General features: G+C 44.1%; 1 protein-coding gene across 1 annotated transcript; it reads right to left on the bottom strand.

Annotated features, from left to right (window-relative positions):
- Nucleotides 1-1,862: 1,862 nt before the first annotated feature.
- On the bottom strand, nt 1,863-7,220 carry LOC139417391 (peroxisomal biogenesis factor 10). The gene is made up of 6 exons (XM_071166662.1): nt 6,882-7,220; nt 6,225-6,305; nt 5,670-6,085; nt 5,242-5,414; nt 3,592-3,730; nt 1,863-2,510 (listed from the first exon to the last, which is right to left on the bottom strand). The coding sequence occupies exons 1-6, from the start codon at nt 6,991-6,993 to the stop codon at nt 2,445-2,447; spliced, it is 987 nt and encodes a 328-aa protein (XP_071022763.1). The 5' UTR covers nt 6,994-7,220; the 3' UTR covers nt 1,863-2,444.
- Nucleotides 7,221-26,882: the final 19,662 nt, after the last annotated feature.

Genomic DNA, 26,882 nt, shown 5'->3' with positions numbered 1-26,882 from the left:
ATGGCTAGATGAATTATCGCTGCCCTATGTGTATGACCTCCACTGCTGGTCCCATGTCCTGAATCAGAACAACTCAGGGGCAATTAAGAGGCACACACAATCACAATACAATCTCCCCACCTAACCATCTCCCCACCTAATCACATACAGTGCATTCGGAATGTATTCATACCCCTTGACATTTTCCACATTTTGTTGCATTACAGCCTTGTTCTAAAATTGATTAAATCGCCCCCCCCCCCCCCCCATTAATCTACACACAAACCATAATGACAAAGCAAAACAGGTTTAGACATTTTTGCTAATTTATAAAAAAAATAAAACACTGATATTACATTTACATAAGTATTCAGACCCTTTACTCAGCACTTTCTTGAAGCACTTTTGGCAGCGATTACAGCCTCAAGTCTTCTTGGGTATGACGCTACAAGCTTGGCACACCTGTATTTGGGGAGTTTCTCCCATTCTTCTCTGCAGATCCTCTCAAGCGCTGTCAGGTTCGATGGGGAGCATTGCTGCACTGCTATTTTCAGGTCTCCAGAGATGTTTGATCGGGTTCAAGTCCGGGCTCTGGCCGGGCCACTCAAGGACATTCAGAGACTTGTCCCGAAGCCACTCCTGCGTTGTCTTGGTTGTGTGCTTAGGGTCATTGTCCTGTTGGAAGGTGAACCTTCACCCCAGACTGAGGTCCTGAGCACTCTGGAGCAGGTTTTCATCAAGGATCTCGATCCTGACTAGTCTCCCAGTCCCTACCGCTGAAAAACATCCCCACAGCTTAATGCTGCCACCACGCTTCACTGTAAGGATGGTGCCAGGTTTCCTCTAGATGTGATGCTTGGCATTCAGGCCACATCTAGAGTTCAATCTTGGTTTCATCAGACCAGAGAATCTTGTTTCTCATGGTGTTCGAGTCCTTTTATGTGCCTTTTGGCAAACTCCCAAGTGGGCTGTCGTGTGGCTTTTACTGAGGAGTGGCTTCCATCTGGCCACTACCATAAGGGCCTGATTGGTTGAGTGCTGCAGAGATGGTTGTCCTTCTGGAAGGTTCTCCCATCTCCACAGAGGAACTCTGGAGCTCTGTCAGACTGACCATCAGGTTCTTGGTCACCTCCCTGACCAAGACCCTTTCTCCCCTGATTGCTCAGTTTGGCCGGGCTGCCAGCTCTAGGAAGAGTCTTGGTGGTTCCAAACTTCTTTCATTTGAGAATGATGGAGGCCACTGTGTTCTTGGGGACCTTCAATGCTGCAGATCTGTAACCTCAACACAATCCTGTCTCGGAGCTCTACAGACAATTCCTTCGACCTCGTGGCTTGGTTTTTGCTCTGACATGCACTGTCAACTGTGGGACGTTATATGTTTGACTTTGTCCAATCAACAGAATTTATCACAGGTGCACTCCAATCAAGTTGTAGAAACATCAAGGATGATCAATGGAAAAGGGATGCACCCAAGGCAATTTCGAGTCTCATAGCAAAGGGTCTGAATACTTATGTAAATAAGATATTTCTGTTTAATACAACTGCAAAAATTTATAAAAACCTGTTTTCACTTTGTCATTATCGGTTATTGTGTGTAATTAAACACACAAGTAAGCATTTCCCTGTTAGTCTACAAATAATGTGAAAAATACAATTTTATTTGATTTAATGACAGTACATTGGGGTTTACAGTATAAATTTCTTAATGAACCAGAAATCTATATTTTTGTTTGTTTATCAAAAGTTGGCCGGCTAACTCATTGATCCTGCTTTGTAGCATACCCCTCTGTAGGCCAGAGCTAATACATTACTGATCCATGACAACAGCCTTAATGTAAACAATATACTAGTCGCCTTATTAATAAAACACACGAGACGAAAAATAATTCCACTGTTAGTTGATTAGTCATTGTTTTAAATGTACACATTTAGATCAGTTACAGACTGATACAATCCAACATGATTCATATGCAAATCATTGAAACATGTATGATTGTTCAATATAGTGCACTGTGTTACATATTCTCATAAAATGTAGAAACAGTACATTATCAAAGAAATTAAAATATATATATATATAGCCATTACCTACAAATTATCCCAGTGTGTAGCCCTGACACAGAATGAAAGGGCTGAGGACAGTGTTGTACAGATCTTTACAATAACGTTCTGTATTCTGAAAGATTTTTTCTTCTACAAAAACAATAATTCTTCATGCACACATTTGCTTTCATACTGGACATATCTTGACACGGGCAATATCTGAATCAACGCCCCAAAATAAGATCTTGAGCCATTCTCTAAGTGTGATGCTATTCAGATGGGACCTCAACAAGGGATAGCAAAACTCTGATAAAGAGTAAACAGTTGTGTTTAACGATTCAACAGTCCAATGTGGCGATCCAGTCCTGTAGGAAGTGAGCCACATAATAAGAACAGCCACGTCAGAGGTTCTGGCTCTTCGGCTAGTAGTTCCTCAGGTAGACTAGTCGAGGAGGCTGGAACTTCTCACGACACAAAGGACACTCCGTCTGTGGAGAGGAAGGAACAAATAGTCATGCACTGCATCTAGCTTCTTTTCACCGATAGGCTGCCTAGGCGGAACACTGACCCTCCGATAGGCGGAACACTGGCCCTCCGATAGGCTGGCTAGGCGGAACACTGGCCCTCCGATAGGCGGAACACCGGCCCTCCGATAGGCGGAACACCGGCCCTCCGATAGGCGGAACACCGGCCCTCCGATAGGCGGAACACCGGCCCTCCGATAGGCGGAACACCGGCCCTCCCATAGGCGGAACACCGGCCCTCCCATAGGCGGAACACCGGCCCTCCCATAGGCGGAACACCGGCCCTCCCATAGGCGGAACACCGGCCCTCCCATAGGCGGAACACCGGCCCTCCCATAGGCGGAACACCGGCCCTCCCATAGGCGGAACACCGGCCCTCCCATAGGCGGAACACCGGCCCTCCCATAGGCGGAACACCGGCCCTCCCATAGGCGGAACACCGGCCCTCCCATAGGCGGAACACCGGCCCTCCCATAGGCGGAACACCGGCCCTCCCATAGGCGGAACACCGGCCCTCCCATAGGCGGAACACCGGCCCTCCCATAGGCGGAACACCGGCCCTCCCATAGGCGGAACACCGGCCCTCCCATAGGCGGAACACCGGCCCTCCGATAGGCGGAACACCGGCCCTCCGATAGGCGGAACACCGGCCCTCCGATAGGCGGAACACCGGCCCTCCGATAGGCGGAACACCGGCCCTCCGATAGGCGGAACACCGGCCCTCCGATAGGCGGAACACCGGCCCTCCGATAGGCGGAACACCGGCCCTCCGATAGGCGGAACACCGGCCCTCCGATAGGCGGAACACCGGCCCTCCGATAGGCGGAACACCGGCCCTCCGATAGGCGGAACACTGGCCCTCCGATAGGCGGAACACTGGCCCTCCGATAGGCCAGCTAGGTGGAACATTATACCTCTCCAGTCCTGTCAGACCTACAGGTTAGAGGTCGTTTCTGGACTGTGCCACTGTTATAGTACCCCTTAAAGAGTGTAGCGTTTCATTCACATAATTAAATGGGACATAGAACAGTAGTCATCCTCTCACCTTGGTGTTGCACCACTCTGTGATGCACTCCCAGCAGAACAGATGACCACACGGGGTGGAGGTCGAGTGTCTCCTCTCCTCTAGACACAGGATACAGCGAGAGGCACGGGGAGAGTCAGTCTCGTCTACAGATTGGGACCTAGACACACACACACACGGGTACATTTTAAAACTATACATACATGTGAAATTCATATGCTTACCTCAATATTCACATTGAGAAGAATGCATGGGGGCATGTGTGCGTTTTAAGGAAATGTCCAACTTGAGGTGAAGATTTTGAACAGCAGCTTCGCAATCAGATTGTATCCATCTGATGTAATTTGAATGTCCTCAAACACTTCCTGTCACAATAGTGTTTCTACTATTTCTACTATTCAATTTTTTTTTTTTACATATTTAGTCAGATTTTTCCACGGTTTTTATATTTCAAGTTACACATTTCATGGATTTACAATTTCAGATTACTTCATACATTTAGATGGGTCAGAGGGTCAAGTACGTTCAAGTTCATGCACATTTTTCTATTGTTCAAAGGCAGTGCTTCCCAGGGGACCCACCAACACCCAACCCCAATGAGAAGCTTGATGGAACCCCCAGGACCAAGCAAGGTATATGGGATAGATATGGTATATGGGATAGATATGGTATATGGGATAGATATGGGATAGATATGGTATATGGTATAGATATGGTATATGGGATAGATATGGTATAGGGGATGTATATGGTATAGATATGGTATATGGGATGTATATGGTATAGATATGGTATATGGGATGTATATGGTATAGAAAGGTGTATGGGATAGAAAGGTATATGGGATAGAAAGGTATATGGGATAGATATGGTATATGGGATAGATATGGTATATGGGATAGATATGGTATATGGGATAGATATGGTATATGGGATATGGGATAGATATGGTATATGGTATAGATATGGTATATGGGATAGATATGGTATAGATATGGTATATGGGATAGATATGGTATATGGGATGTATATGGTATATGGGATAGATATGGTATATGGTATAGATATGGTATATGGGATGTATATGGTATAGATATGGTATATGGGATGTATATGGTATAGATATGGTATATGGGATAGAAAGGTATATGGGATAGATATGGTATATAGTATAGATATGGTGTATGGGATAGAAAGGTATATGGGTTAGATATGGTATATGGGATAGATATGGTATAGATATGGGATAGATATGGTATATAGGATAGATATGGTATATAGTATAGATATGGTGTATGGGATAGAAAGGTATATGGGATGTATATGGTATATGGGTTAGATATGGTATATGGGTTAGATATGGTATATGGGTTAGATATGGTGTATGGGATAGAATGGTATAGATATGGTATATAGGATAGATATGGTATATAGTATAGATATGGTATAGATATGGTATATAGGATAGATATGGTATATAGTATAGATATGGTGTATGGGATAGAAAGGTATATGGGATAGATATGGTATATAGTATAGATATGGTATATGGGATAGATTTGGTGTATGGGATAGAAAGGTATATGGGATAGATATGGTAGCAGATTCTCAGTGTGACCAAGGCAGTCAGTGTTAATTATATTATTAAAACAGTGTCCTACAGCATTGTACCTGGAGGGCAGGTTCCTGTGTTGTCTCCACTCCTGCCGGGCTCTCTGTCTCTGACGGAGGTTGTTGAGTTGCAGGGCCAGCGAGAGGGTCAGCTGCATCAGGGAGATCACGCCCAGGAGCCTGTAGCTGCTCCGGATGTCCCCGTCGTCCCCCGTCACACCACGTACCCGTAGCTAACCACCCAGGGAAATAAAGAATGGTGAGAAGCATACACTCGTAAAACACTGAGACATGGGCCCATTAGGGCCCACCGTAACAAAACGTTTTGCAACAGTAAACAAAGTTCAGCTAGTAAGAAAATGGACTGAAAAAGGGAGTGATAATTTGAACCTGTCCAAAAATATGTTTTTTGGTGTGTTTTTTTCCCCCCCATTGCAAAAAGGTTTGCTACGGTACATTACTGAATAGGTTCTAACACAAATACCCACATAGCTCACTCCGGCCGTCCTCTTCCCCAGGTGGTAGAAGGCCCCGCTGATGTAAAACAAGGCCACATGCACCCGGTGGAGAATGGAGAGTCCCTGCTGGAGGGCCAACACGGCCGGCACACACGCCCTCCTCTGGGGCTCCGTCAGCAGCCCCAATGCCCTCCGGACCCAGCCTCTCATCCAGGCTCCGGGGCTCCAAGGACTGGCCACTGTTGCTCTCTGGATTCCCCCTCCCTGGCTCTCCTCCTCCCCCGCCTCCAGCTCATTCTCCAAGCACACCAGCAGCTTGTCCAGCAGGTATGGAAACAGGCTGTGGAGGAGCACCAGGGCTCCTCGTCTGACACGCGACGGTACCCTGCGCAGAGTGGGGTCCACTTGGATGATACTGACATACTCCTCGCCCAACGTCTGGTACCCTGGATGACACGGGGAGGGACAGCAAGGGTGTGTGGTTAGGTGGCATTAACAATGGATGCCCCTGGTCTGTCTTTGATGGCAAACGCCTGCCTGTCAGTTTTGAACACAGTATGGAGCTCCAGCCGTTTGTTTACCTACCTGAGAATGTGGTTAAACCATAGTATGCCAGGTCTGACAGGAGTTGGATCTCTTTTCTCCAGTGCAGCCATCTCTTGGACCCTGTAGGAGTAAAGAACAAAGCAGCTAGCTAGCTACTGTAAGAATAATAACTATTATAATAGCTATTATAAAGCAGGATATTAGCTTATGCATTCATGGCTCTTGAAACCCCTTCTTTGCATGTCGAGTTTTAAGCAGTTACATTCGCCCACGTTTGGCTCCGTGGTAACTACAAATCCCGACGCTGTGTTTTAATGTTTAGAAACTTCAATATTCATCGTTTGTGAAACTGTTTTCGAAACATATCTTTCACGTCTGCAAGAAACTCATATTTTTAAAGTTTCGTAGAAGGTGTGTGGCTGCACTAACCCGAACTCTATAAAAGGTGTAGAATTTGTTTTCTTCTCGTTGATATGGAAATACACGTCCCTTATGGTTTCTAAAAAAGTACAGCAAACTTCCGCACTTTCCAGACCGAGCGTCTGGGCTCTTTAACAAACGTCCCGGGTAAAGAAGATAACTACTTTAGCGCCTTTTGCCGATAGTAATGTTAACATTGAATGAAATGTGGTAATGCATTCATAGCTATGCTCTAAATGGTCATGTAGGCTATAGCTGTGTATCCCACCTACTTGCCTGCAAGAGTCTGGAAAGCTTCATTCGCGTTGTTCCTGAGACACTGTTGATAATATTCGTCCTTCTGACTTGAACGAATCAACTGTGGCTGGTTTGCACCGACGAGAGGCATGGCTGGACGCCGAGTAGCGTAGCAAGGGCTCGGGAAGTTGGCACGACAGGTCCTTGAAAAGTAACTCGTCAATCCATGTCTACACAAACTGTCTGACTAAGACACTTTTCCAAACGTGTCACAGTTTGGCATAGTTATTTAAATGTTCATATTGCCTGCCTTGACAGCTCTGTTAGCTAGTCGCTAAGTACACGGAAACACAGTTGACTTGAATGAAACAATGACAGCAGAATACACTTCTGGGGCCACAGCGCCGTGCGGTGGTAGGAGTTCTCGCGTCTACTTTCCTGTGTAATGCATCAGCGTAGCCTTGCGGCATCAGCGTAGCCTTGCGGCATCAGCGTAGCCTTGCGGCATCAGCGTAGCCTTGCGGCATCAGCGTAGCCGTGCGGCATCAGCGTAGCCGTGCGGCATCAGCGTAGCCTTGCGGCATCAGCGTAGCCTTGCGCACTGCACAAAACATTGTTGTAACCATTAATATATGTTCGTTTCTGCACTGGTGTAACAGTTACCAGTCTTTCTGGAATTTCATACTGCAGGTGAACTTGTGAAATGTAATCATATATTTTAGAACAATATTGGTATGGTGTGTGGTCACTAAATCTAGTAGAATTTATATTGATGGGTCTGCAACTCAAATTGGCTGTGATGTATAATGCTTTATTTCATTGGGTTGAGGATGATTTGCTGCCACCACGCTTCCCTGTAGGGCTGTGGTGTGGAATATACAATGCATAGAGCTGTTTTATTTCTGTATGTTGAATATTTTGTATTATATTGTATCAAAACATATGAACAGCAAAATTGGATTATCTTAAATCCCAAGCTAATTTAATGCTATCTGAAAATGTCACCATCGTTAGACTTTTTCCCCCATTGAATTCATTCATGATTTGTACACATCCTTTAGTTGTCCTTTTTTTGTTTGTTGACAGAAATGTCCCTCCCTAAGCTTCCACAGCTGGGGCATTTTTCCTAACTGGATTGATAGTGCTTATTCTTCCTGCCTGTTTGTAAATTGCAGAACCAGTTTCTTTGTCCCTTTTTAAATTATGTTACCTGAACCAAGCTGAAGGGCGTTTTGCAAGGTGCTGAACACCTTCTATGTCCTGCGGGGCAGTGGGCAGATAGTCTCTCTCAATAAGGAGAGCTAGACCAACACTTGGACAGTAATGAGTAGGGGGAAAAAGTTTACTTACAGGCAGCTGCAGACAAGGAAGTGGACTGTGTGTTTACAGTTAAGGAGGAGCTGCTGGCGTTCTCCCCTCCCCCTGTAAAGTTGTGAGATACTTGTGACTTCTTACAGATGGAGACTAGATGGTGCAGGGAGAGCACACTGTTTGTTGAGAGCACAGGATGGGACTAAACCACTGAAGTTCCACCGGGGGATTCTCAGGTGCCTGAGTAGCCTACAGAAGGTAAGTCATGTCAGAATTCCTCTGTTGGTTTTATCAGCTCGGCATTCACTGCACTTAATTCATTGGAAGTTTGACGTGGCTACTAAACACTAACATTACCACACGCAACCAAATAACGGACTAGTCTAAAACTTGTCCCACTATAGTGTGGCCTCTTAGCCCATGGCTCCAATCCCATCAAAACCACACAGAATTCCAGCTTGTATCCAACTTAAGCTCTTTGTAAATACATAGAATAGTAGAATATCAGTGAGTAGAGTTGTAGTGATCCCTTGGAGGTTCGCTTGTTGATTGCTGCGTGAGTCATTGATCTTTATTTGCAAAAGCACAGGATCCTCAGGAGACCACAAAACAACACAATAAGGAAGGAAGCGCTGGAGCCTGCAGCACCTGCCGGAGAGAGAGAACAGCTGTTTGTTACAATAGTTTCCTTAATGACCTCAGGTGACATCTGCTTAGGATACATACAGTCATGAATTGCTTAACAGACACTTGGTATTTTATTAGGATCCCCAATTTAGCTGTTGTAAAAAACAGCAGCTACTCTTCCTGGGATCCACATGAAACAGAATACAGAACATTAATAGATAAGAACAACTCAAGGACAGAACTACATCAACTTTTTTTTAAAGGCACACGTAGCATATATATCAATACATACACACAAACTATCTAGGTCAAATAGCCTACATATCAATACATACACACAAACTATCTAGGTCAAATAGCCTACATATCAATACATACACACAAACTATCTAGGTCAAATAGCCTACATATCAATACATACACACACACTATCTGGGTCCAATAGCCTACATATCAATACATACACACAAACTATCTAGGTCAAATAGCCTACATATCAATACATACACACAAACTATCGAGGTCCAATAGGGGAGAGGCATTGTGCCAAGAGATGTTGCTTTATCTGTTTTTTTTTAAACCAGAGTTTTTTTTTCAAACAGAGTTCCATGCAATAATGGCACTATATAATAATGTACGCTTTCTTGAGTTTGTTCTGGAGTTGGGGACTGTGAAAAGACCTCTGGTGGCATGTCTGGCACACTTCTATTAGGTGTTGAGTAGTCTCTTTCTCTCAGCGGCTGTGGCAGACATGCATTACTGACCTACTTCTGTTTCAAGTGTTAAACAGACGCGCAGCTTTCCGAATCAGCCAGGCTGGTTGTGATGTCTTTTACAGGAGCAACTCTCGAAGTGTCATAAGGTGACATGCCCATGCCCAGACAGACAGTCTCTCCTCAGGCAGTTCCAACAGAACTTGGCCCCCTTAGGAAGGCTTAATGAATTTACATCACAGAGTGTGTGTGTCTATGTCTCTCTGTGTGTGTGTGTGTGTGTGTCTGTGTGTGTGTCTGTGTGTATCGTGTCTGTGTGTGTGTGTCATTGCGTGTGTCTCTGTGTGTATCTGTGTGTGTGTGTGTGTGTGTGTGTCTGTGTGTGTGTCATTGTGTGTGTCTGTATCTCGTGTCTGTGTGTGTGTGTGTCATTGCGTGTGTCTCTGTGTGTATCTGTGTGTGTGTGTGGTGTTAGCATGGTTAAGGCTAGGAAAAGGCTGTAGGAACATTCATAATTACAGTAGAAGTACTGTGAACTGCAGGAACAAAAAAAACAAGTAGTAGTTTCTCGAATGGCATAATTGTAAAACATATTTCTATATAGAATGAAAATCACAGAAAGCTACAACATAATATAACATTTACATTAATATAACATTTACATTAATATAACATTTACATTAATATAACATTTACATTACTATAACATTTACATTAATATAACATTTACATTAATATAACATTTACATTACTATAACATTTACATTAATATACCATTTACATTACTATAACATTTACATTAATATAACATTTACATTAATATAACATTTACATTAATATAACATTTACACGCGTTAAAGACATTTCGTGTCCCTTTGATGATGCCAACGGAATATTAACCAATAATAAACAAACAAAAATGCTATACCTTCACATGTAAGAAATATATTTCTGGACTGACCTTTTCTAGCCTGTAATTACTATATTTCCCTCTAACAATGTATGATATTTCGATATTATACTATTGTTTTTAGAGTTTGCATGACCTTTCCAGCTACGGCGCCCTGCTCGGTAGGGTCGTCGTTGCATGTCTGTTGCTCTAAATGTAGAAGAAAACAAAATCTGACTTGGAAACATGGCCGGAGGAAAGTTCCTTCTCAGACACACCACTGTGTTAACAGTTTGTGTGTGTGTGTGTGTGTGTGTGTGTTGTTCTTCTGCTTCATTTAGCATAACATATGTATTAATCCATTGTGATGAATACTCTCCTGATTTTTCTACTCATGATATCAGAGCATAAACCTACTCCTACCCTGAAATATTTTTTTTCTCTCAAATTATGAAGTAGTCGAATATTGTCTGCAGTGTAGTCGCTTCAAAAGAGCACGTGCTATTTAACAACTTCAGCTAGGGAAGTATTCTTACCAGTAGCCTTGGTAAATTTACATCTTGATCTAAATCTTGGTCACAGCTCATGACGATACAAACAGGAAAAGATGCAAATGAATCGGAACTAATCTCTCATTCTACAACAGTTCTTTCTTTGTTTGCTTGGAGAGCGTTCACCGGTCCTCCCCTACCAAACCCGGTTCTTTGCCCTCAAATGTCCTGTCTGAGTTGAGGCATCCCAGTGTGAAAACCCACTATGGACAAAGCTTTTTGAAATGACATCACTAACTCCCTGCTGTTGGAGTGAGGCGTGTACGCTATTACTGTGTGTGTGTGTGTGTGTGTGGTAATTGTTTTACGGAGGTGTGTGTGTGTGTGTGTGTGGTAGTTGTTTTACGGAGGTGTGTGTGTGTGTGTGTGTGTGTGTGGTAATTGTTTTACGGAGGTGTGTGTGTGGGGATAAGACTTTTTGAAGCTGTCCAATTGGGGTACTTCACGGAACGTCACACACTAAAGCACACCAACATCGGAGGCTAGACCTGTGTCCTAGCGGTGCTTTTTTCCTCTCATTAAGGTAATGTGCTATTGTAGTATCACCAGGGAAATACATGTTGTTGCCGGCCCCAAAAGTGTCCAATGCATCCGTTTAAAAAAAAATAAAAAATCTATATCAAATCCTTTCTGGGTAACAATTAAGTACCCTACTGTGATTTGTTTTAAATTAAAATGGCCAAAAAAGAAACAAAAATACTGTAACTTCTTAGCAAAGAGCAATTTCTCAAGCAATAATTTAGCTAGAACTGTCTGGGAGTGGTCTGAGTGGTGGGCCTAATTGGATGAGCCTAATGGGAGGGATATGTCACCTGAAAACGATCTGTTTTTAGCAGAGAACTTTGAAACGCTCTTTGTTATCGGTCTATTAACTTATACCGCCTGGGGACGTCGCCAGACAGGCCAAAACTCCATCCCACCTAAACAGGCTGACATTTCAGGCGGTCTCTTCAAACAACTCTTACATTAAACGGTCATTATCATCATTTTCACAATTTCAGAGAATTGTTCCAAACCTCATATTGTGGAAATATATATATAAAACACAGGAAAACATGTTTTTGACTGTACTGGGCCTTTTACTATCCAGTAGGGATTGTCTTCTTATTGGTGAGATAATCTGTATGTATTCAGGTGTGTGTTGTGTGCTTAGACTCTCTGTAGTGGTTTGTAAAGCCAGGCACCATCCAAACAAGCCCAGTGCAAGTCAACTATTGGGACTGTACAGTATCATAACCGTAACAGCCTTTAACAACAGCCCTACTTGATTGGAAGAGCAGGTTAGAAATTCCTTGTGTAGTTTTTTTTGTTGTTGCTGCCTTTGTTCAATGCGGTGTAGGTTTTCACCCCTTTTGAGGTTTTTAGAGGGGATTTTCTGGCTGGCGCTGAAATTCAACACTCAACACCTGGGAGATGAGAAGGAAAAACAACTATTTAAACCTTGACAGAGAGGTGCGGGGTACAACTGAACAGGAATACTCCAATCAATGTTCAGGGGTCTGGTTTCTCCTGTGAACAGACCCTCGTTTGTTGATGTTGTTTATACAGTAACTAGTGTCAACTTGTAGTCCTGTGTGTTGCTCTTCTGTGCTGTACAGCGGTAGTCAGAGTTAGCCTGGCGACGCCGCAGGCTACAAGGGGATGTGCTAGAAAACCAAGAGATCAGAGTAAACCTGTGTATTTAGTGAGGAAACACCCATTCCATCGCTGTCATCTCCAAAGGTGGGTGTTCTGTGTGCCAGGAAACATTGTACTGATGCGGTACTACTACCGCACTACTTCATGTACGCCGTGATGCTGATGAGAAGACGCTGGGTTCTGTGCAATTGGTCATAATTAAGGTGCCAATCCTACCTTCCACCTAAGTCAAATTTTCACTTAGTCATGCATTGATGTAAGTGGGAGACTTTAAGTGAACATTTTACTTGAGTGGAATTTAGGATTTGTTCCTTTCAGTTTAAAGACAGTGATTCCCAACTAATGGGTGTTACCCAACCGGTCGGCAGCCGATGCCTCTTTGGTCACAGTTAAAGCTAGAATCCTTAATTGGAACAATAACAAAGAGACATCCCCGCCCCTGTTTGGGGCTGGAGAAATGTAAACACTCTCAAATTCATAGACAGAGCTATGGATGCAAGAACTGACCATCCATGATGTCATATGTATAATCTTAACCATGTTTTGAGGCAACACAGTGTTTGTTTACATTTAAAACAAGCTTCTATTTTGGGTTCTGATGGGGGACGACAGTTGAACGAAGCTCATGAGTCATTTATAAGTTATATTATTGGGTGTTCAGTATGAGCCTGTAGTGTTCAGTATCAGCCTGTAGTGTTCAGTATGAGCCTGTAGTGTTCACTATCTGCCTGTAGTGTTCAGTATGAGCCTGTAGTGTTCACTATCAGCCTGTAGTGTTCAGTATCAGCCTGTAGTGTTCAGTATGAGCCTGTAGTGTTCACTATCTGCCTGTAGTGTTCAGTATGAGCCTGTAGTGTTCACTATCTGCCTGTAGTGTTCAGTATGAGCCTGTAGTGTTCACTATCTGTCTGTAGTGTTCAGTATGAGCCTGTAGTGTTCACTATCAGCCTGTAGTGTTCACTATCTGCCTTTAGTGTTCAGTATGAGCCTGTAGTGTTCACTATCAGCCTGTAGTGTTCAGTATCAGCCTGTAGTGTTAAGTATCAGCCTGTAGTGTTCAGTATCAGCCTGTAGTGTTCACTATCTGCCTGTAGTGTTCAGTATGAGCCTGTAGTGTTCACTATCTGCCTGTAGTGTTCAGTATGAGCCTGTAGTGTTCAGTATGAGCCTGTAGTGTTCAGTATGAGCCTGTAGTGTTCACTATCTGCCTGTAGTGTTCAGTATGAGCCTGTAGTGTTCACTATCTGCCTGTAGTGTTCAGTATGAGCCTGTGGTGTTCAGTATCAGCCTGTAGTGTTCACTATCTGCCTGTACTGTTCAGTATCAGCCTTTAGTGTTCACTATCTGCCTGTAGTGTTCAGTATGAGCCTGTAGTGTTCAGTATCAGCCTGTAGTGTTCAGTATGAGACTGTAGTGTTCACTATCTGCCTGTAGTGTTCAGTATAAGCCTGTCGTGTTCAGTATCAGCCTGTAGTGTTCACTATCTGCCTGTAGTGTTCAGTATGAGCCTGTAGTGTTCACTATCTGCCTGTAGTGTTCAGTATGAGCTTGTAGTGTTCACTATCTGCCTGTAGTGTTCAGTATGAGCCTGTAGTGTTCAGTATCAGCCTGTAGTGTTCACTATCTGCCTGTACTGTTCAGTATCAGCCTGTAGTGTTCAGTATGAGCCTGTAGTGTTCAGTATCAGCCTGTAGTGTTCAGTATGAGCCTGTAGTGTTCACTATCTGCCTGTAGTGTTCAGTATGAGCCTGTAGTGTTCACTATCTGCCTGTAGTGTTCAGTATGAGCCTGTAGTGTTCACTATCTGCCTGTAGTGTTCAGTATGAGCCTGTAGTGTTCACTATCTGCCTGTAGTGTTCAGTATGAGCCTGTAGTGTTCAGTATGAGCCGGTACTGTTCAGTATCAGCCTGTAGTGTTCAGTATCAGCCTGTAGTGTTCACTATCTGCCTGTAGTGTTCAGTATGAGCCTGTAGTGTTCACTATCAGCCCGTAGTGTTCACTATCAGCCTGTAGTGTTCACTATCTGCCTGTAGTCTTCAGTATCAGCCTGTAGTGTTCACTATCTGCCTGTAGTGTTCACTATCTGCCTGTAGTGTTCACTATCTGCCTGTAGTGTTCACTATCTGCCTGTAGTGTTCACTATCTGCCTGTAGTGTTCACTATCTGCCTGGAGTGTTCACTATCAGCCTGGAGTGTTCACTATCAGCCTGTAGTGTTCACTATCTGCCTGTAGTGTTCACTATCTGCCTGTAGTGTTCACTATCTGCCTGTAGTGTTCACTATCTGCCTGTAGTGTTCACTATCTGCCTGTAGTGTTCACTATCTGCCTGTAGTGTTCACTATCTGCCTGTAGTGTTCACTATCAGCCTGTAGTGTTCAGTATCTGCCTGTAGTGTTCACTATCTGCCTGTAGTGTTCACTATCTGCCTGTAGTGTTCACTATCTGCCTGTAGTGTTCACTATCTGCCTGTAGTGTTCACTATCAGCCTGTAGTGTTCAGTATCTGCCTGTAGTGTTCACTATCTGCCTGTAGTGTTCACTATCTGCCTGTAGTGTTCACTATCTGCCTGTAGTGTTCACTATCTGCCTGTAGTGTTCACTATCTGCCTGTAGTGTTCACTATCTGCCTGTAGTGTTCACTATCTGCCTGTAGTGTTCACTATCTGCCTGTAGTGTTCACTATCTGCCTGTAGTGTTCACTATCTGCCTGTAGTGTTCACTATCTGCCTGGAGTGTTCACTATCAGCCTGGAGTGTTCACTATCAGCCTGTAGTGTTCACTATCTGCCTGTAGTGTTCACTATCTGCCTGTAGTGTTCACTATCTGCCTGTAGTGTTCACTATCTGCCTGTAGTGTTCACTATCTGCCTGTAGTGTTCACTATCAGCCTGTAGTGTTCAGTATCTGCCTGTAGTGTTCACTATCTGCCTGTAGTGTTCACTATCTGCCTGTAGTGTTCACTATCAGCCTGGAGTGTTCACTATCTGCCTGGAGTGTTCACTAAGTGTTCACTGGAGAATACACACACACACACACACACACACAAATAACAGACGGTTTTACCCGTAAGACCTCTTCTCTAAGTTTACCTCTGTCTCTCAGTGGAACCACATAGTCACAACAAGACACAACACAGACCACAAAAGGAAGTATCCTGTTGTCGTGTATCAGATGAGTTGTAAGCAACATAGATTGTGCCAGAGAGAGCCAAGGAGACAGCCAATGTAGCGTCATGTAGCGTAACAGTATAGCTTCCGTCCCTCTCCTCGCCTCGAACCAGGGACCCTCTGCACACATAGACAACAGCCACCCACGAAGCATCGTTTCCCTTCGCTCCACAAAAGCCACGGCCCTTGCAGAGCAAGGGGAACAACTACTTCAAGGTCTCAGAGCAAGTGATGTCACCGATTGAAACGCTATTAGCGCGCACCACCGCTAACTAGCTTGCCAATTCACATTGGTTACATAGCATCCAACTTGGCTTTTGTATACTAGCTCCTATTCCACATCCTCATATTTCAGTTAAATTAATGGAGGCCACAAACATGGTACATTAATGTCTGCAAAAAACAGTTATTTTGCCAGATGTGCTGTTGCACAGAAAGGTAATCTCTGGTCAAATCTCTGCTCTGTGTGTGAGACAGCGAGAGTATGAGAATGTGTGTGTATTGAGAGAGAGAAAGACCTCTCCCATAGAAGGTTTTGTCATACTCCTGGCAGAGCCCCTTCGTGGGTGGGGTGAGATGTATCCCCCCCCCCCCACACACACACACACAGACATATGTGCCAGAGACACCTGGACTCAGGTAATTGTGTGTGCGCGCTGCTCGCGCGCGCGCGTGTGTGTGTGTGCGGGGTGCTCACGCAAGTGTGTGTGAGTGCAAGCAAACGTGCCCGGGCCTGAACACGTCTCAGCTCACCAGCCAGCCAACCCCTGAGTCTAACCCCCCACCATCACTACACATTGTTCACTACACCTGGAAGCAGTAGTATTACAACGGTCTGTCTTGACAGACACGGCGCAGTACTGAGCAGCTGAAGGAAGGACTTTCTGGTAGAGGAGTAACAGTATTCACTGTAAACCAGCGAACCCATGGTCTCCATAGTTGGATTAGTTTGAGGAATGTGGCGCGGAAGCTAGCAACGTTAAAAAGGTAGGTATAAGGCAAAGGTAGTTAGCAGAGTCAAGAAGTTGTGTTGTGTTTGAACGGGCTGTTGGAACGGCTGTTGGAATGGGCTGTTGGAACGGGCTGTTGGAACGTGCTGTTGGAACGGGCTGTTGGAACGGGCTGTTGGAATGGGCTGTTGGAACGGGCTGTTGGAACGTGCTGTTGGAACGGGCTGTTGGAACGGGCTGTTGGAATGGGCTGTTGAAACGGGCTGTTGGAATGGGCTGTTGAAACGGGCTGTTGGTACGGGCTGTTGGGACAGGTTGTTGGAACGGCTGTTGGAACAGGCTGTTGGAACGGGCTGTTGGAACGGACTGTTGTGTATTTGTGCATTAAGTTACTTCAGCTCTTATCAGCTCAGGTGATTTTAAGATTTGAGGCCTACAATCTGATATGTAGATATAATACAGACTCAAATGTCATTGAAACCCAAACCAGGTTAGATAGATGGCTGCAACAGAAACCTAAACCAGGTTAGAGGGATGGCTGCAACAGAAACCTAAACCAGGTTAGAGGGATGGCTGTAACAGAAACCTAAACCAGGTTAGAGGGATGGCTGTAACAGAAACCCAAACCAGGTTAGAGAGGGAGGGATTGCTGTAACAGAAACCCAAACCAGGTTAGAGGGATTGCTGTAACAGAAACCCAAACCAGGTTAGAGGGATGGCTGTAACAGAAACCTAAACCAGGTTAGAGGGATGGCTGTAACAGAAACCCAAACCAGGTTAGAGAGGGAGGGATTGCTGTAACAGAAACCCAAACCAGGTTAGAGGGATGGCTGTAACATAAACCTAAACCAGGTTAGAGGGATGGCTGCAACAGAAACCTAAACCAGGTTAGAGGGATGGCTGTAACAGAAACCTAAACCAGGTTAGAGGGATGGCTGTAACAGAAACCTAAACCAGGTTAGAGGGATGGCTGTAAAAGAAACCTAAACCAGGTTAGAGGGATGGCTGCAACAGAAACCTAAACCAGGTTAGAGGGATGGCTGTAACAGAAACCTAAACCAGGTTAGAGGGATGGCTGTAAAAGAAACCTAAACCAGGTTAGAGGGATGGCTGTAACAGAAACCTAAACCAGGTTAGAGGGATGGCTGTAACAGAAACCCAAACCAGGTTAGAGAGGGAGGGATTGCTGTAACAGAAACCCAAACCAGGTTAGAGGGATGGCTGTAACATAAACCCAAACCAGGTTAGAGGGATGGCTGTAACAGAAACCTAAACCAGGTTAGAGGGATGGCTGTAACAGAAACCCAAACCAGGTTAGAGAGGGAGGGATTGCTGTAACAGAAACCCAAACCAGGTTAGAGGGATGGCTGTAACAGAAACCTAAACCAGGTTAGAGGGATGGCTGTAACAGAAACCTAAACCAGGTTAGAGGGATGGCTGTAACAGAAACCTAAACCAGGTTAGAGGGATGGCTGTAACAGAAACCCAAACCAGGTTAGAGGGATGGCTGTAACAGAAACCTAAACCAGGTTAGAGGGATGGCTGTAACAGAAACCCAAACCAGGTTAGAGGGATGGCTGTAACAGAAACCTAAACCAGGTTAGAGAGGGAGGGATTGCTGTAACAGAAACCCAAACCAGGTTAGAGGGATGGCTGTAACATAAACCTAAACCAGGTTAGAGGGATGGCTGTAACAGAAACCCAAACCAGGTTAGAGAGGGAGGGATTGCTGTAACAGAAACCCAAACCAGGTTAGAGGGATGGCTGTAACAGAAACCTAAACCAGGTTAGAGGGATGGCTGTAACAGAAACCCAAACCAGGTTAGAGGGATGGCTGTAACATAAACCTAAACCAGGTTAGATAGATGGCTGTAACAGAAACCTAAACCAGGTTAGAGAGGGAGGGATGACTGTAACACATCAGGACAGGTCTTTTCACTGAGCAGCCATTACGAACACAAGCTGTAAAACAGTGATCACTAAGGTCATTACAGAAAACACCAGACTGATACCTATCTTGATTATTTGTGAGGATAACATCAAGGAGAGTAGCTGGGTGTTTGGAGTTTAGAGGGATGGCTGTAACAGAAACCCAAACCAGGTTAGAGGGATGGCTGTAACAGAAACCTAAACCAGGTTAGAGGGATGGCTGTAACAGAAACCCAAACCAGGTTAGAGAGGGAAGGATTGCTGTAACAGAAACCCAAACCAGGTTAGAGGGATGGCTGTAACAGAAACCTAAACCAGGTTAGAGGGATGGCTGTAACAGAAACCTAAACCAGGTTAGAGGGATGGCTGTAACAGAAACCTAAACCAGGTTAGAGGGATGGCTGTAACAGAAACCCAAACCAGGTTAGAGGGATGGCTGTAACAGAAACCTAAACCAGGTTAGAGGGATGGCTGTAACAGAAACCCAAACCAGGTTAGAGGGATGGCTGTAACAGAAACCTAAACCAGGTTAGAGAGGGAGGGATTGCTGTAACAGAAACCCAAACCAGGTTAGAGGGATGGCTGTAACATAAACCTAAACCAGGTTAGAGGGATGGCTGTAACAGAAACCCAAACCAGGTTAGAGAGGGAGGGATTGCTGTAACAGAAACCCAAACCAGGTTAGAGGGATGGCTGTAACAGAAACCTAAACCAGGTTAGAGGGATGGCTGTAACAGAAACCCAAACCAGGTTAGAGGGATGGCTGTAACATAAACCTAAACCAGGTTAGATAGATGGCTGTAACAGAAACCTAAACCAGGTTAGAGAGGGAGGGATGACTGTAACACATCAGGACAGGTCTTTTCACTGAGCAGCCATTACGAACACAAGCTGTAAAACAGTGATCACTAAGGTCATTACAGAAAACACCAGACTGATACCTATCTTGATTATTTGTGAGGATAACATCAAGGAGAGTAGCTGGGTGTTTGGAGTCATACCTTGTGGGATTGGTAATAATCTGAGAAAGATTTAGGGAGTCCCATTGCTTTAGGACTTGGTCAGGTTGTTTAAGCATGTCCCAGTCACCTAGCAGGACAAATTCAGACTTGGTGTAAGGGGCCAGGAGAGAGCTTAGGGAAGGTAGGGTACAGGCCGGTGCTGATGGTGGCCGAGAACACCCAGCAACAGTCATCAAAGACATTGATTGGTTGATCGATTTTTTATGCTACACAAAGATAAATAACATACATTTTTCTGAACATATTCAATCTGTTAGTAATAGGATTTATTGCACCTGTTACTGAGATGGTTGTTCCAGTTTAGATGATTGAGGTAGTCTCAGTATTCAATCTTCCCTACCCTGGCAGCCATTCTGAATGCAGGTTACACGTGATTAACAATTCCACTTGTTGGATATCCTAATTCTGTCTCGGTTCCAATCGGAATTACACATCACTTTGCAAGCCAGCATAATGTGACTTGCAGGCCTGATGTGCCCTGTAAACCAGGAGTTTACTAACACCCCTGTGTTAGGATATAACTAGATCCTCAAAGAAAGGCCTTATGATCTACAATGAGTGCATAAAACAGGGTGCGTTACTCAATATGAGGTATTCCTAATGCTTGGTATATGTAATGTCATAAATCATTTAATTTTAAAGGCTGGTAGAACCCTTCGTAGATGGTTCTAGGGAGAAACTTAAACAGGGGATTCTTTGAAGAACCCTACACCAAAAAGGCTTCCCCTGTGGGAACAAACCGAAGAACCCTCTATGGTTCTACTGAACACCTGTTTTTCTAATAGTGTAGGTGTCTCGAACTGGTGCTCGCTTACCCTGATGAAGACAGCTTGGCTGTCGAAACGTTGGTCATTAAATTATTGCATCTGAGCTCCTAGAGTGTGCGGCTCTCTTTAATTGTCAAGCTCGCTTGAAGATAACACAGATCTCCTCTCAGACTAGAGATAGAGATTGGCGCCCCCCCCCCCCCCCCTAAAAACAGTGACTGCTTTATTGAAGATAAAAGGTTTTTTTTTCTAACCTGTTTTACTAGGATGAAATTCAATCTTCTTTTTATCCTCGGTTTCATTACGTCTGAACTTTTGAGGAAATGGAGATTGATTCCTTGCAGTCTGTTAGGACATAGTCTGTTGCACTCTTTCTTCCTCTCTCTCAATCTGTCTGACTGTGTCTGTCTGTCTATTAATGTTATCTATCTATCTGTTCAATGACAAGCATCCAGATATGTATCAAAATAATCTGTGAGGTATTTAGCAGTTAGCTTCAATTGAATTTGCTTCCATGTGTAGGTCTACTGTTTGGCCAGATCACATGATGTGTCATGAATAACTTGAAAGCTTATGCCACAACACTAAATTAGATTTGCGGCATGGCATATGATTTGAGTTTAGAAGCTCCTTTTCGAAGGGGGTCTTTTCCAAAAGGAGCTCAGTGGCTCCACGAGCAGTCTAACCTGATATTCACAGTGGCTCCACGAGCAGTCTAACCTGATATTCACAGTGGCTCCACGAGCAGTCTAACCTGATATTCACAGTGGCTCCACGAGCAGTCTAACCTGATATTCACAGTGGCTCCACGAGCAGTCTAACCTGATATTCACAGTGGCTCCACGAGCAGTCTAACCTGATATTCACAGTGGCTCCACGAGCAGTCTAACCTGATATTCACAGTGGCTCCACGAGCAGTCTAACCTGATATTCACAGTGGCTCCACGAGCAGTCTAACCTGATATTCACAGTGACTCCACGAGCAGTCTAACCTGATATTCACAGTGGCTCCACGAGCAGTCTAACCTGATATTCACAGTGGCTCCACGAGCAGTCTAACCTGATATTCACAGTGGCTCCACGAGCAGTCTAACCTGATATTCACAGTGGCTCCACGAGCAGTCTAACCTGATATTCACAGTGGCTCCACGAGCAGTCTAACCTGATATTCACAGTGGCTCCATGAGTGTAATACTTCAACGTTGAGCTGAACTTGCACGTACATGTCTTTTCTTACGGCCTTTTCAGAACTGACTTTGTTGATATCTGCAATTATGGAACAATTTGCTTACAGTGCATTCAGAAAGTATTTAAATCCCTTGACTTTTTCCACATCTTGTTACGTTACAGCCTTGTTCTAAAATTAATTAAATTACATTTTTTCCCTCATCAATCTACACACAATAACCCATAAAACAGGTTTTTAAACATTTTAGCAAATGTACTATAAATAAACTGAAATAGCATATTTATATAAGTATTTATATAAGACCCTTTGCTATGAGACTTAATTTAGCTCAGGTGCATCCTGTTTCCATTGATCATCCTTAATATGTTTCTACAACTTGATTGGAGTCCACCTGTGGTAAATTATATTGAGTGGACATGATTTGGAAAGGCACACACCTGTCTATATAAGGTCCCACATGTCAGACCATAAACCAAGCCTTGAGGTCAGTAGAGCTCAGAGACAGGATTGTGCCGAGGCAAAGATCTGGGGAAGTGTACCAAAACACTTCTGCAGCATTGAAGGTCCCCAAGAACACAGTGGCCTCCATCATTCTTAAATGGAATAAGTTTGGAACCACCAAGACTCTTCCTAGAGCTGGCCGCCCAGCCAAACTGAGCAATAGGGGGGAGAAGGGCCTTGGTCAGGGTGACCAATAACCAGATGGTCACTCTGACAGAACTCTAGAGTTCCTCTGTGGAGATGGGAGAATCTTCCAGAAGGACAATTATCTCTGCAGGACTCCACCAATCAGGACTTTATGGTAGAGTGGCCAGACGGAAGCCATTCCTCAGTAAAAGGCACATGACAGCCTGCTTGGAGCTTGCCAGAAGGCACTTAAAGTCTCTCAGACCATGACAAACAAGATTCTCTGGTCTAATGAAACTAAGATTGAACTCTTTTGCCTGAATGCCAAGCATCACGTCGTGAGGAAATCTGGCACCATCCCTGTGGTGAAGCATGGTGGTGGCAGCATCATGCTGTGGGGAAGTTTTTCTGTGGGAGGAACTAAGAGACAGGATCGAGGGAAATATGAACGGAGCAAAGTACAGAGAGATCCTTGATGAAAACCTGCTCCAAGGCGCTCAGGACCTCAGACTGGGACGAAGGTTCACCTTCCAACAGAACATCAACCCTAAGCACACAGCCAATACCAATGCAGGAGTGGGTTTGGGACAAGTCTCTGAATGTCCTTGAGTGGTCCAGCCAGAGCCCGGACTTGAACCTGATCGAACAGAGAGACCTGAAAATAGCTGTGCAGCGACGCTCCCCATCCAACCGGACAGAGCTTTATAGGATCTGCAGAGAAGAATGGGAGAAACTCCCCAAATACAGGTGTGCCAAGCTTGTAGCGTCAAACCCAAGAAGACTGGAGGTTGTAATTGCTTCAAAAAGTACTGAGTAAAGGGTCTGAATAACGATGTAAATGTGATATTTCTGTTCTTTTTTTATTTTTTATTTTTATACATTTGCAAAAAGGTTTTAAAAAATGCAGTTTGTTGTCATTATGGGATATTGTGTGTAGATTCATTATAAAAAAAGATTTGTCACCTTTATTTAACCAGGCAAGTCAGTTAAGAACAAATTCTTATTTACAATTGACGGCCTACAACGGCCAAACCCGGACGACGCTGGGCCAATCACGGCCTGTTGTGAAACAGCCTGGATTTGAACCAGGGTGTCTGTAGTGACGCCTCTAGCATTGAGATGCAGTACCTTAAGAACTCTGCGCCACTCGGGAGCCCAAATAAAAAACTTGATCCATTTTAGAATAAGGCTGTAACGTAACAAAATGTGGAAAAGGTCAAGGGGTCTGAAAACTTTCTGAATGCACCGTACTGTGATATGTGGTTATCCCACCGAGCTATCTTAAGATGAATGTACTGACTGTGATATGTGGTTGTCCCACCGAGATATCTTAAGATGAATGCACTGTACTGTGATATGTGGTTGTCCCACCGAGATATCTTAAGATGAATGCATTCAACTGTAAAAATCAGGGGTTCCCAAACTGTTTCACTCAGACCCCCCTTCCAGCATTGGGGAACATCCTGCCCCCCCACCCCCCCCCCTCTCTACTTCCCTCTGGTTGGTAGAGAGAGGTTTCAGGTTTCAGGTCACTTCTTGCAATTCTATACATTTTGCCACATGTCTAATGTGTATTCATGTGATATTTGAGATGCTCAAACATTACAACAAAATCTTTGGACTAACAAAGCGTAGCTAAAAAAAACAACGTTAGCTGACATGGACTAGTTGATTTGTTGTCTATATATTAATTTAAAATCAAATCAAATTTTATTGGTCACATACACATGATGTTAGCAGATGTTAATGCGAGTGTAGCGAAAAGCTTGTGCTTCTACTTCCGACAGTGCAGTAATATAAGTATATGGATGAGCGAGCGGCATAGACAAGGTGCAATAGATTATATAAAATACAGTATATACATGTGATATGAGTAATGTAAGATATGTAAACATTATTAAAGTGGCATTATTTAGAGTGCATTGTATAAAGTGAGTAGTGATCCATTTATTAAAGTGGCCAGTGATTGGGTCTCAATGTACCGGAGCAGCCTCTCTGAGTTAGTGTTCGATTTTTAGCAGTCTGATGGCCTTGAGATAGAAGCTGTTTTTCAGTCTCTCGGTCCCAGCTTTGATGCAGCTGTACTGACCTCGCCTTCTGGATGGTAGTGGGGTGAACAGTCATTCGGTGCTGTAGGTGTCCTGGAGGGCAGGTAGTTTGCCCCCGGTGATGCGTTGTGCAGACCGCACCACCCTCTGGAGAGCCTTGCGGTTGAGAGTGGTGCAGTTGCCGTACCAGGCTGTGATTGTGCATCTCGATTGTGCATCTGTAAAAGTTTGTCAGGGTTTTGGGTGACAAGCCAAATTTCTTCAGCCTCCTGAGGATGAATAGGCGCTGTTGCGCCTTCTTCATCACACTGTCTGTGTGGGTGGACCATTTCAGTTTGTCTGTGATGTGTACGCCGAGGAACTTAAAACTTTTCCACCTTCTCCACTGCTGTCCCTTCGATGTGGATAGGGGGGGTGCTCCCTCTGCTGTTTCCTGAAGTCCACGATCATCTCATGCGACTCGTTTGATACCTGCCTAATCATACAATTTGTTCTTTTTGTGTTTGGTTGTTTAGTCTCATGCTCTCTGACTAACGCTGTCTGTCTCTGGTCAACAGGTGCTGCTTGGTCTCTGAGTCACTGTATCCCCTGTCTCGACCCCTGGCTCCTACCCCTCCTTGCGTTTGCTTTGGCAAGCAGGCCAGCCCAGAGCCACGTACTATTTTAATTCTGGAACAGTGCTGAAATCATCATCTCTGCTCTCCTCTGTCATCCATCTCAATGGGAAGTGAAATACGTGACTGACTACTGTGGGGATCCTCCCTGCTGTTTTCCTCTTGACCTTTGAACTGGCACCTGTGTGAACCTGTGTTCTGTCCTCAAGGTGACTCCGCTCTGAATATCTTTTTGGAGACATTTTAGAAACATTGTGGAGACATTTTTGGAAACGTTCTGGAAACATTGTTGACACGGTGTTAGGCCTCGCCTAGTTGTTGATGTTGATGTTTCGATGCAAGCTGTTTGTCTGAGACCGATAAAAGTTTTGTTTTAAGTCTATTGAAACTGACAACCTAAGCCATATCTCCTGGTTTGAGAGCACACTTTCTGAAATATCACACACACATCTCAAGTTTCCTGTATCTTGGTCCTGGAGGCTGAAGCTTGTGTCACCATGGCGACGGATTCTCCCAACCCCTCCCTGAGGTCCAGAGTTACCATGACGACAGACAACGACTCCTACATGAGCACGTCTAGCCTCCCCTGCTGCCACTTCCTGTCAGCTAACATCATCAACGTGGGTAAGTCAAACCATTTCCTGTTTCCTGCTTGATACTGAATGCTGCACTGTGCCTGTGATAGGTTGGTTACTGTACACGTGCGTGAGAGTTGCTGAGTTCCATGGCTTAGGGTTGAAATTGGTTCATTTCTATAATCTAATCTCCTCATCCTCACATCTCCTCATCCCCACATCCCCTCACATCTCCTCATCTCCACATTTCCACATCTCCTCCCTTGGGATAAGGAGTGTCTCTCAGACATGCCCTCTACTACAGAGCCTGCTTAGTTCCAGACTGCCTGTCTGAGAAAAGAGAGAAGCAGAGAAAGACTACCTGTCTGAGGCCGAGAGAGGCAGAGAAAGACTACCTGTCTGAGACAGAGAGAGGCAGAGAAAGACTACCTGTCTGAGGCCGAGAGAGGCAGATAAAGAGATCTCAGAGCCCACACATTCCCGGGCTATATGCCAAGCATCATTGTAGTCGGACTGAAACCCAAACCAGGTTAGAGAGAGAGAGGGATGGCTCTTTTTTTTAGTTACGTCATTTAACTGTAGTTTAGACATAGTTTATACAGCGTGGTATAGCTGTAGTCTAGACATAGTTTATACAGCGTGGTATAGCTGTAGTCTAGACATAGTTTATACAGCGTGGTATAGCTGTAGTCTAGACATAGTTTATACAGCTGTAGTCTAGACATAGTTTATATAGCTGTAGTCTAGACATAGTTTATACAGCTGTAGTCTAGACATAGTTTATACAGCTGTAGTCTAGACATAGTTTATATAGCTGTAGTCTAGACATAGTTTATATAGCTGTAGTCTAGACATAGTTTATATAGCTGTAGTCTAGACATAATTTATATAGCTGTAGTCTAGACGTAATTTATATAGCTGTAGTCTAGACATAAATTATATAGCTGTAGTCTAGACATAGTTTATATAGCTGTAGTCTAGACAGTTTATACAGCTGTAGTCTAGACAGTTTATATAGCTGTAGTCTAGACATAGTTTATATAGCTGTAGTCTAGACATAGTTTATACAGCTGTAGTCTAGACAGTTTATACAGCTGTAGTCTAGACAGTTTATATAGCTGTAGTCTAGACAGTTTATACAGCTGTAATCTAGACATAGTTTATATAGCTGTAATCTAGACATAGTTTATACAGCTGTAATCTAGACATAGTTTATATAGCTGTAATCTAGACATAGTTTATATAGCTGTAATCTAGACATAGTTTATACAGCTGTAGTATAGACATAGTTTATACAGCTGTAGTATAGACATAGTTTTACAGCTGTAGTATAGACATAGTTTATATAGCTGTAGTATAGACATAGTTTATATAGCTGTAGTCTAGACATAGTTTATATAGCTGTAGTCTAGACATAGTTTAT

The sequence above is a fragment of the Oncorhynchus clarkii genome, chromosome 9, assembly GCF_045791955.1.
Source record: "Oncorhynchus clarkii lewisi isolate Uvic-CL-2024 chromosome 9, UVic_Ocla_1.0, whole genome shotgun sequence".
Classification (NCBI taxonomy): domain Eukaryota; kingdom Metazoa; phylum Chordata; class Actinopteri; order Salmoniformes; family Salmonidae; genus Oncorhynchus; species Oncorhynchus clarkii.
The sequence above is the reverse complement of the archived record's forward strand: the minus strand, read 5'-3'. Positions and strand labels throughout refer to the sequence as shown.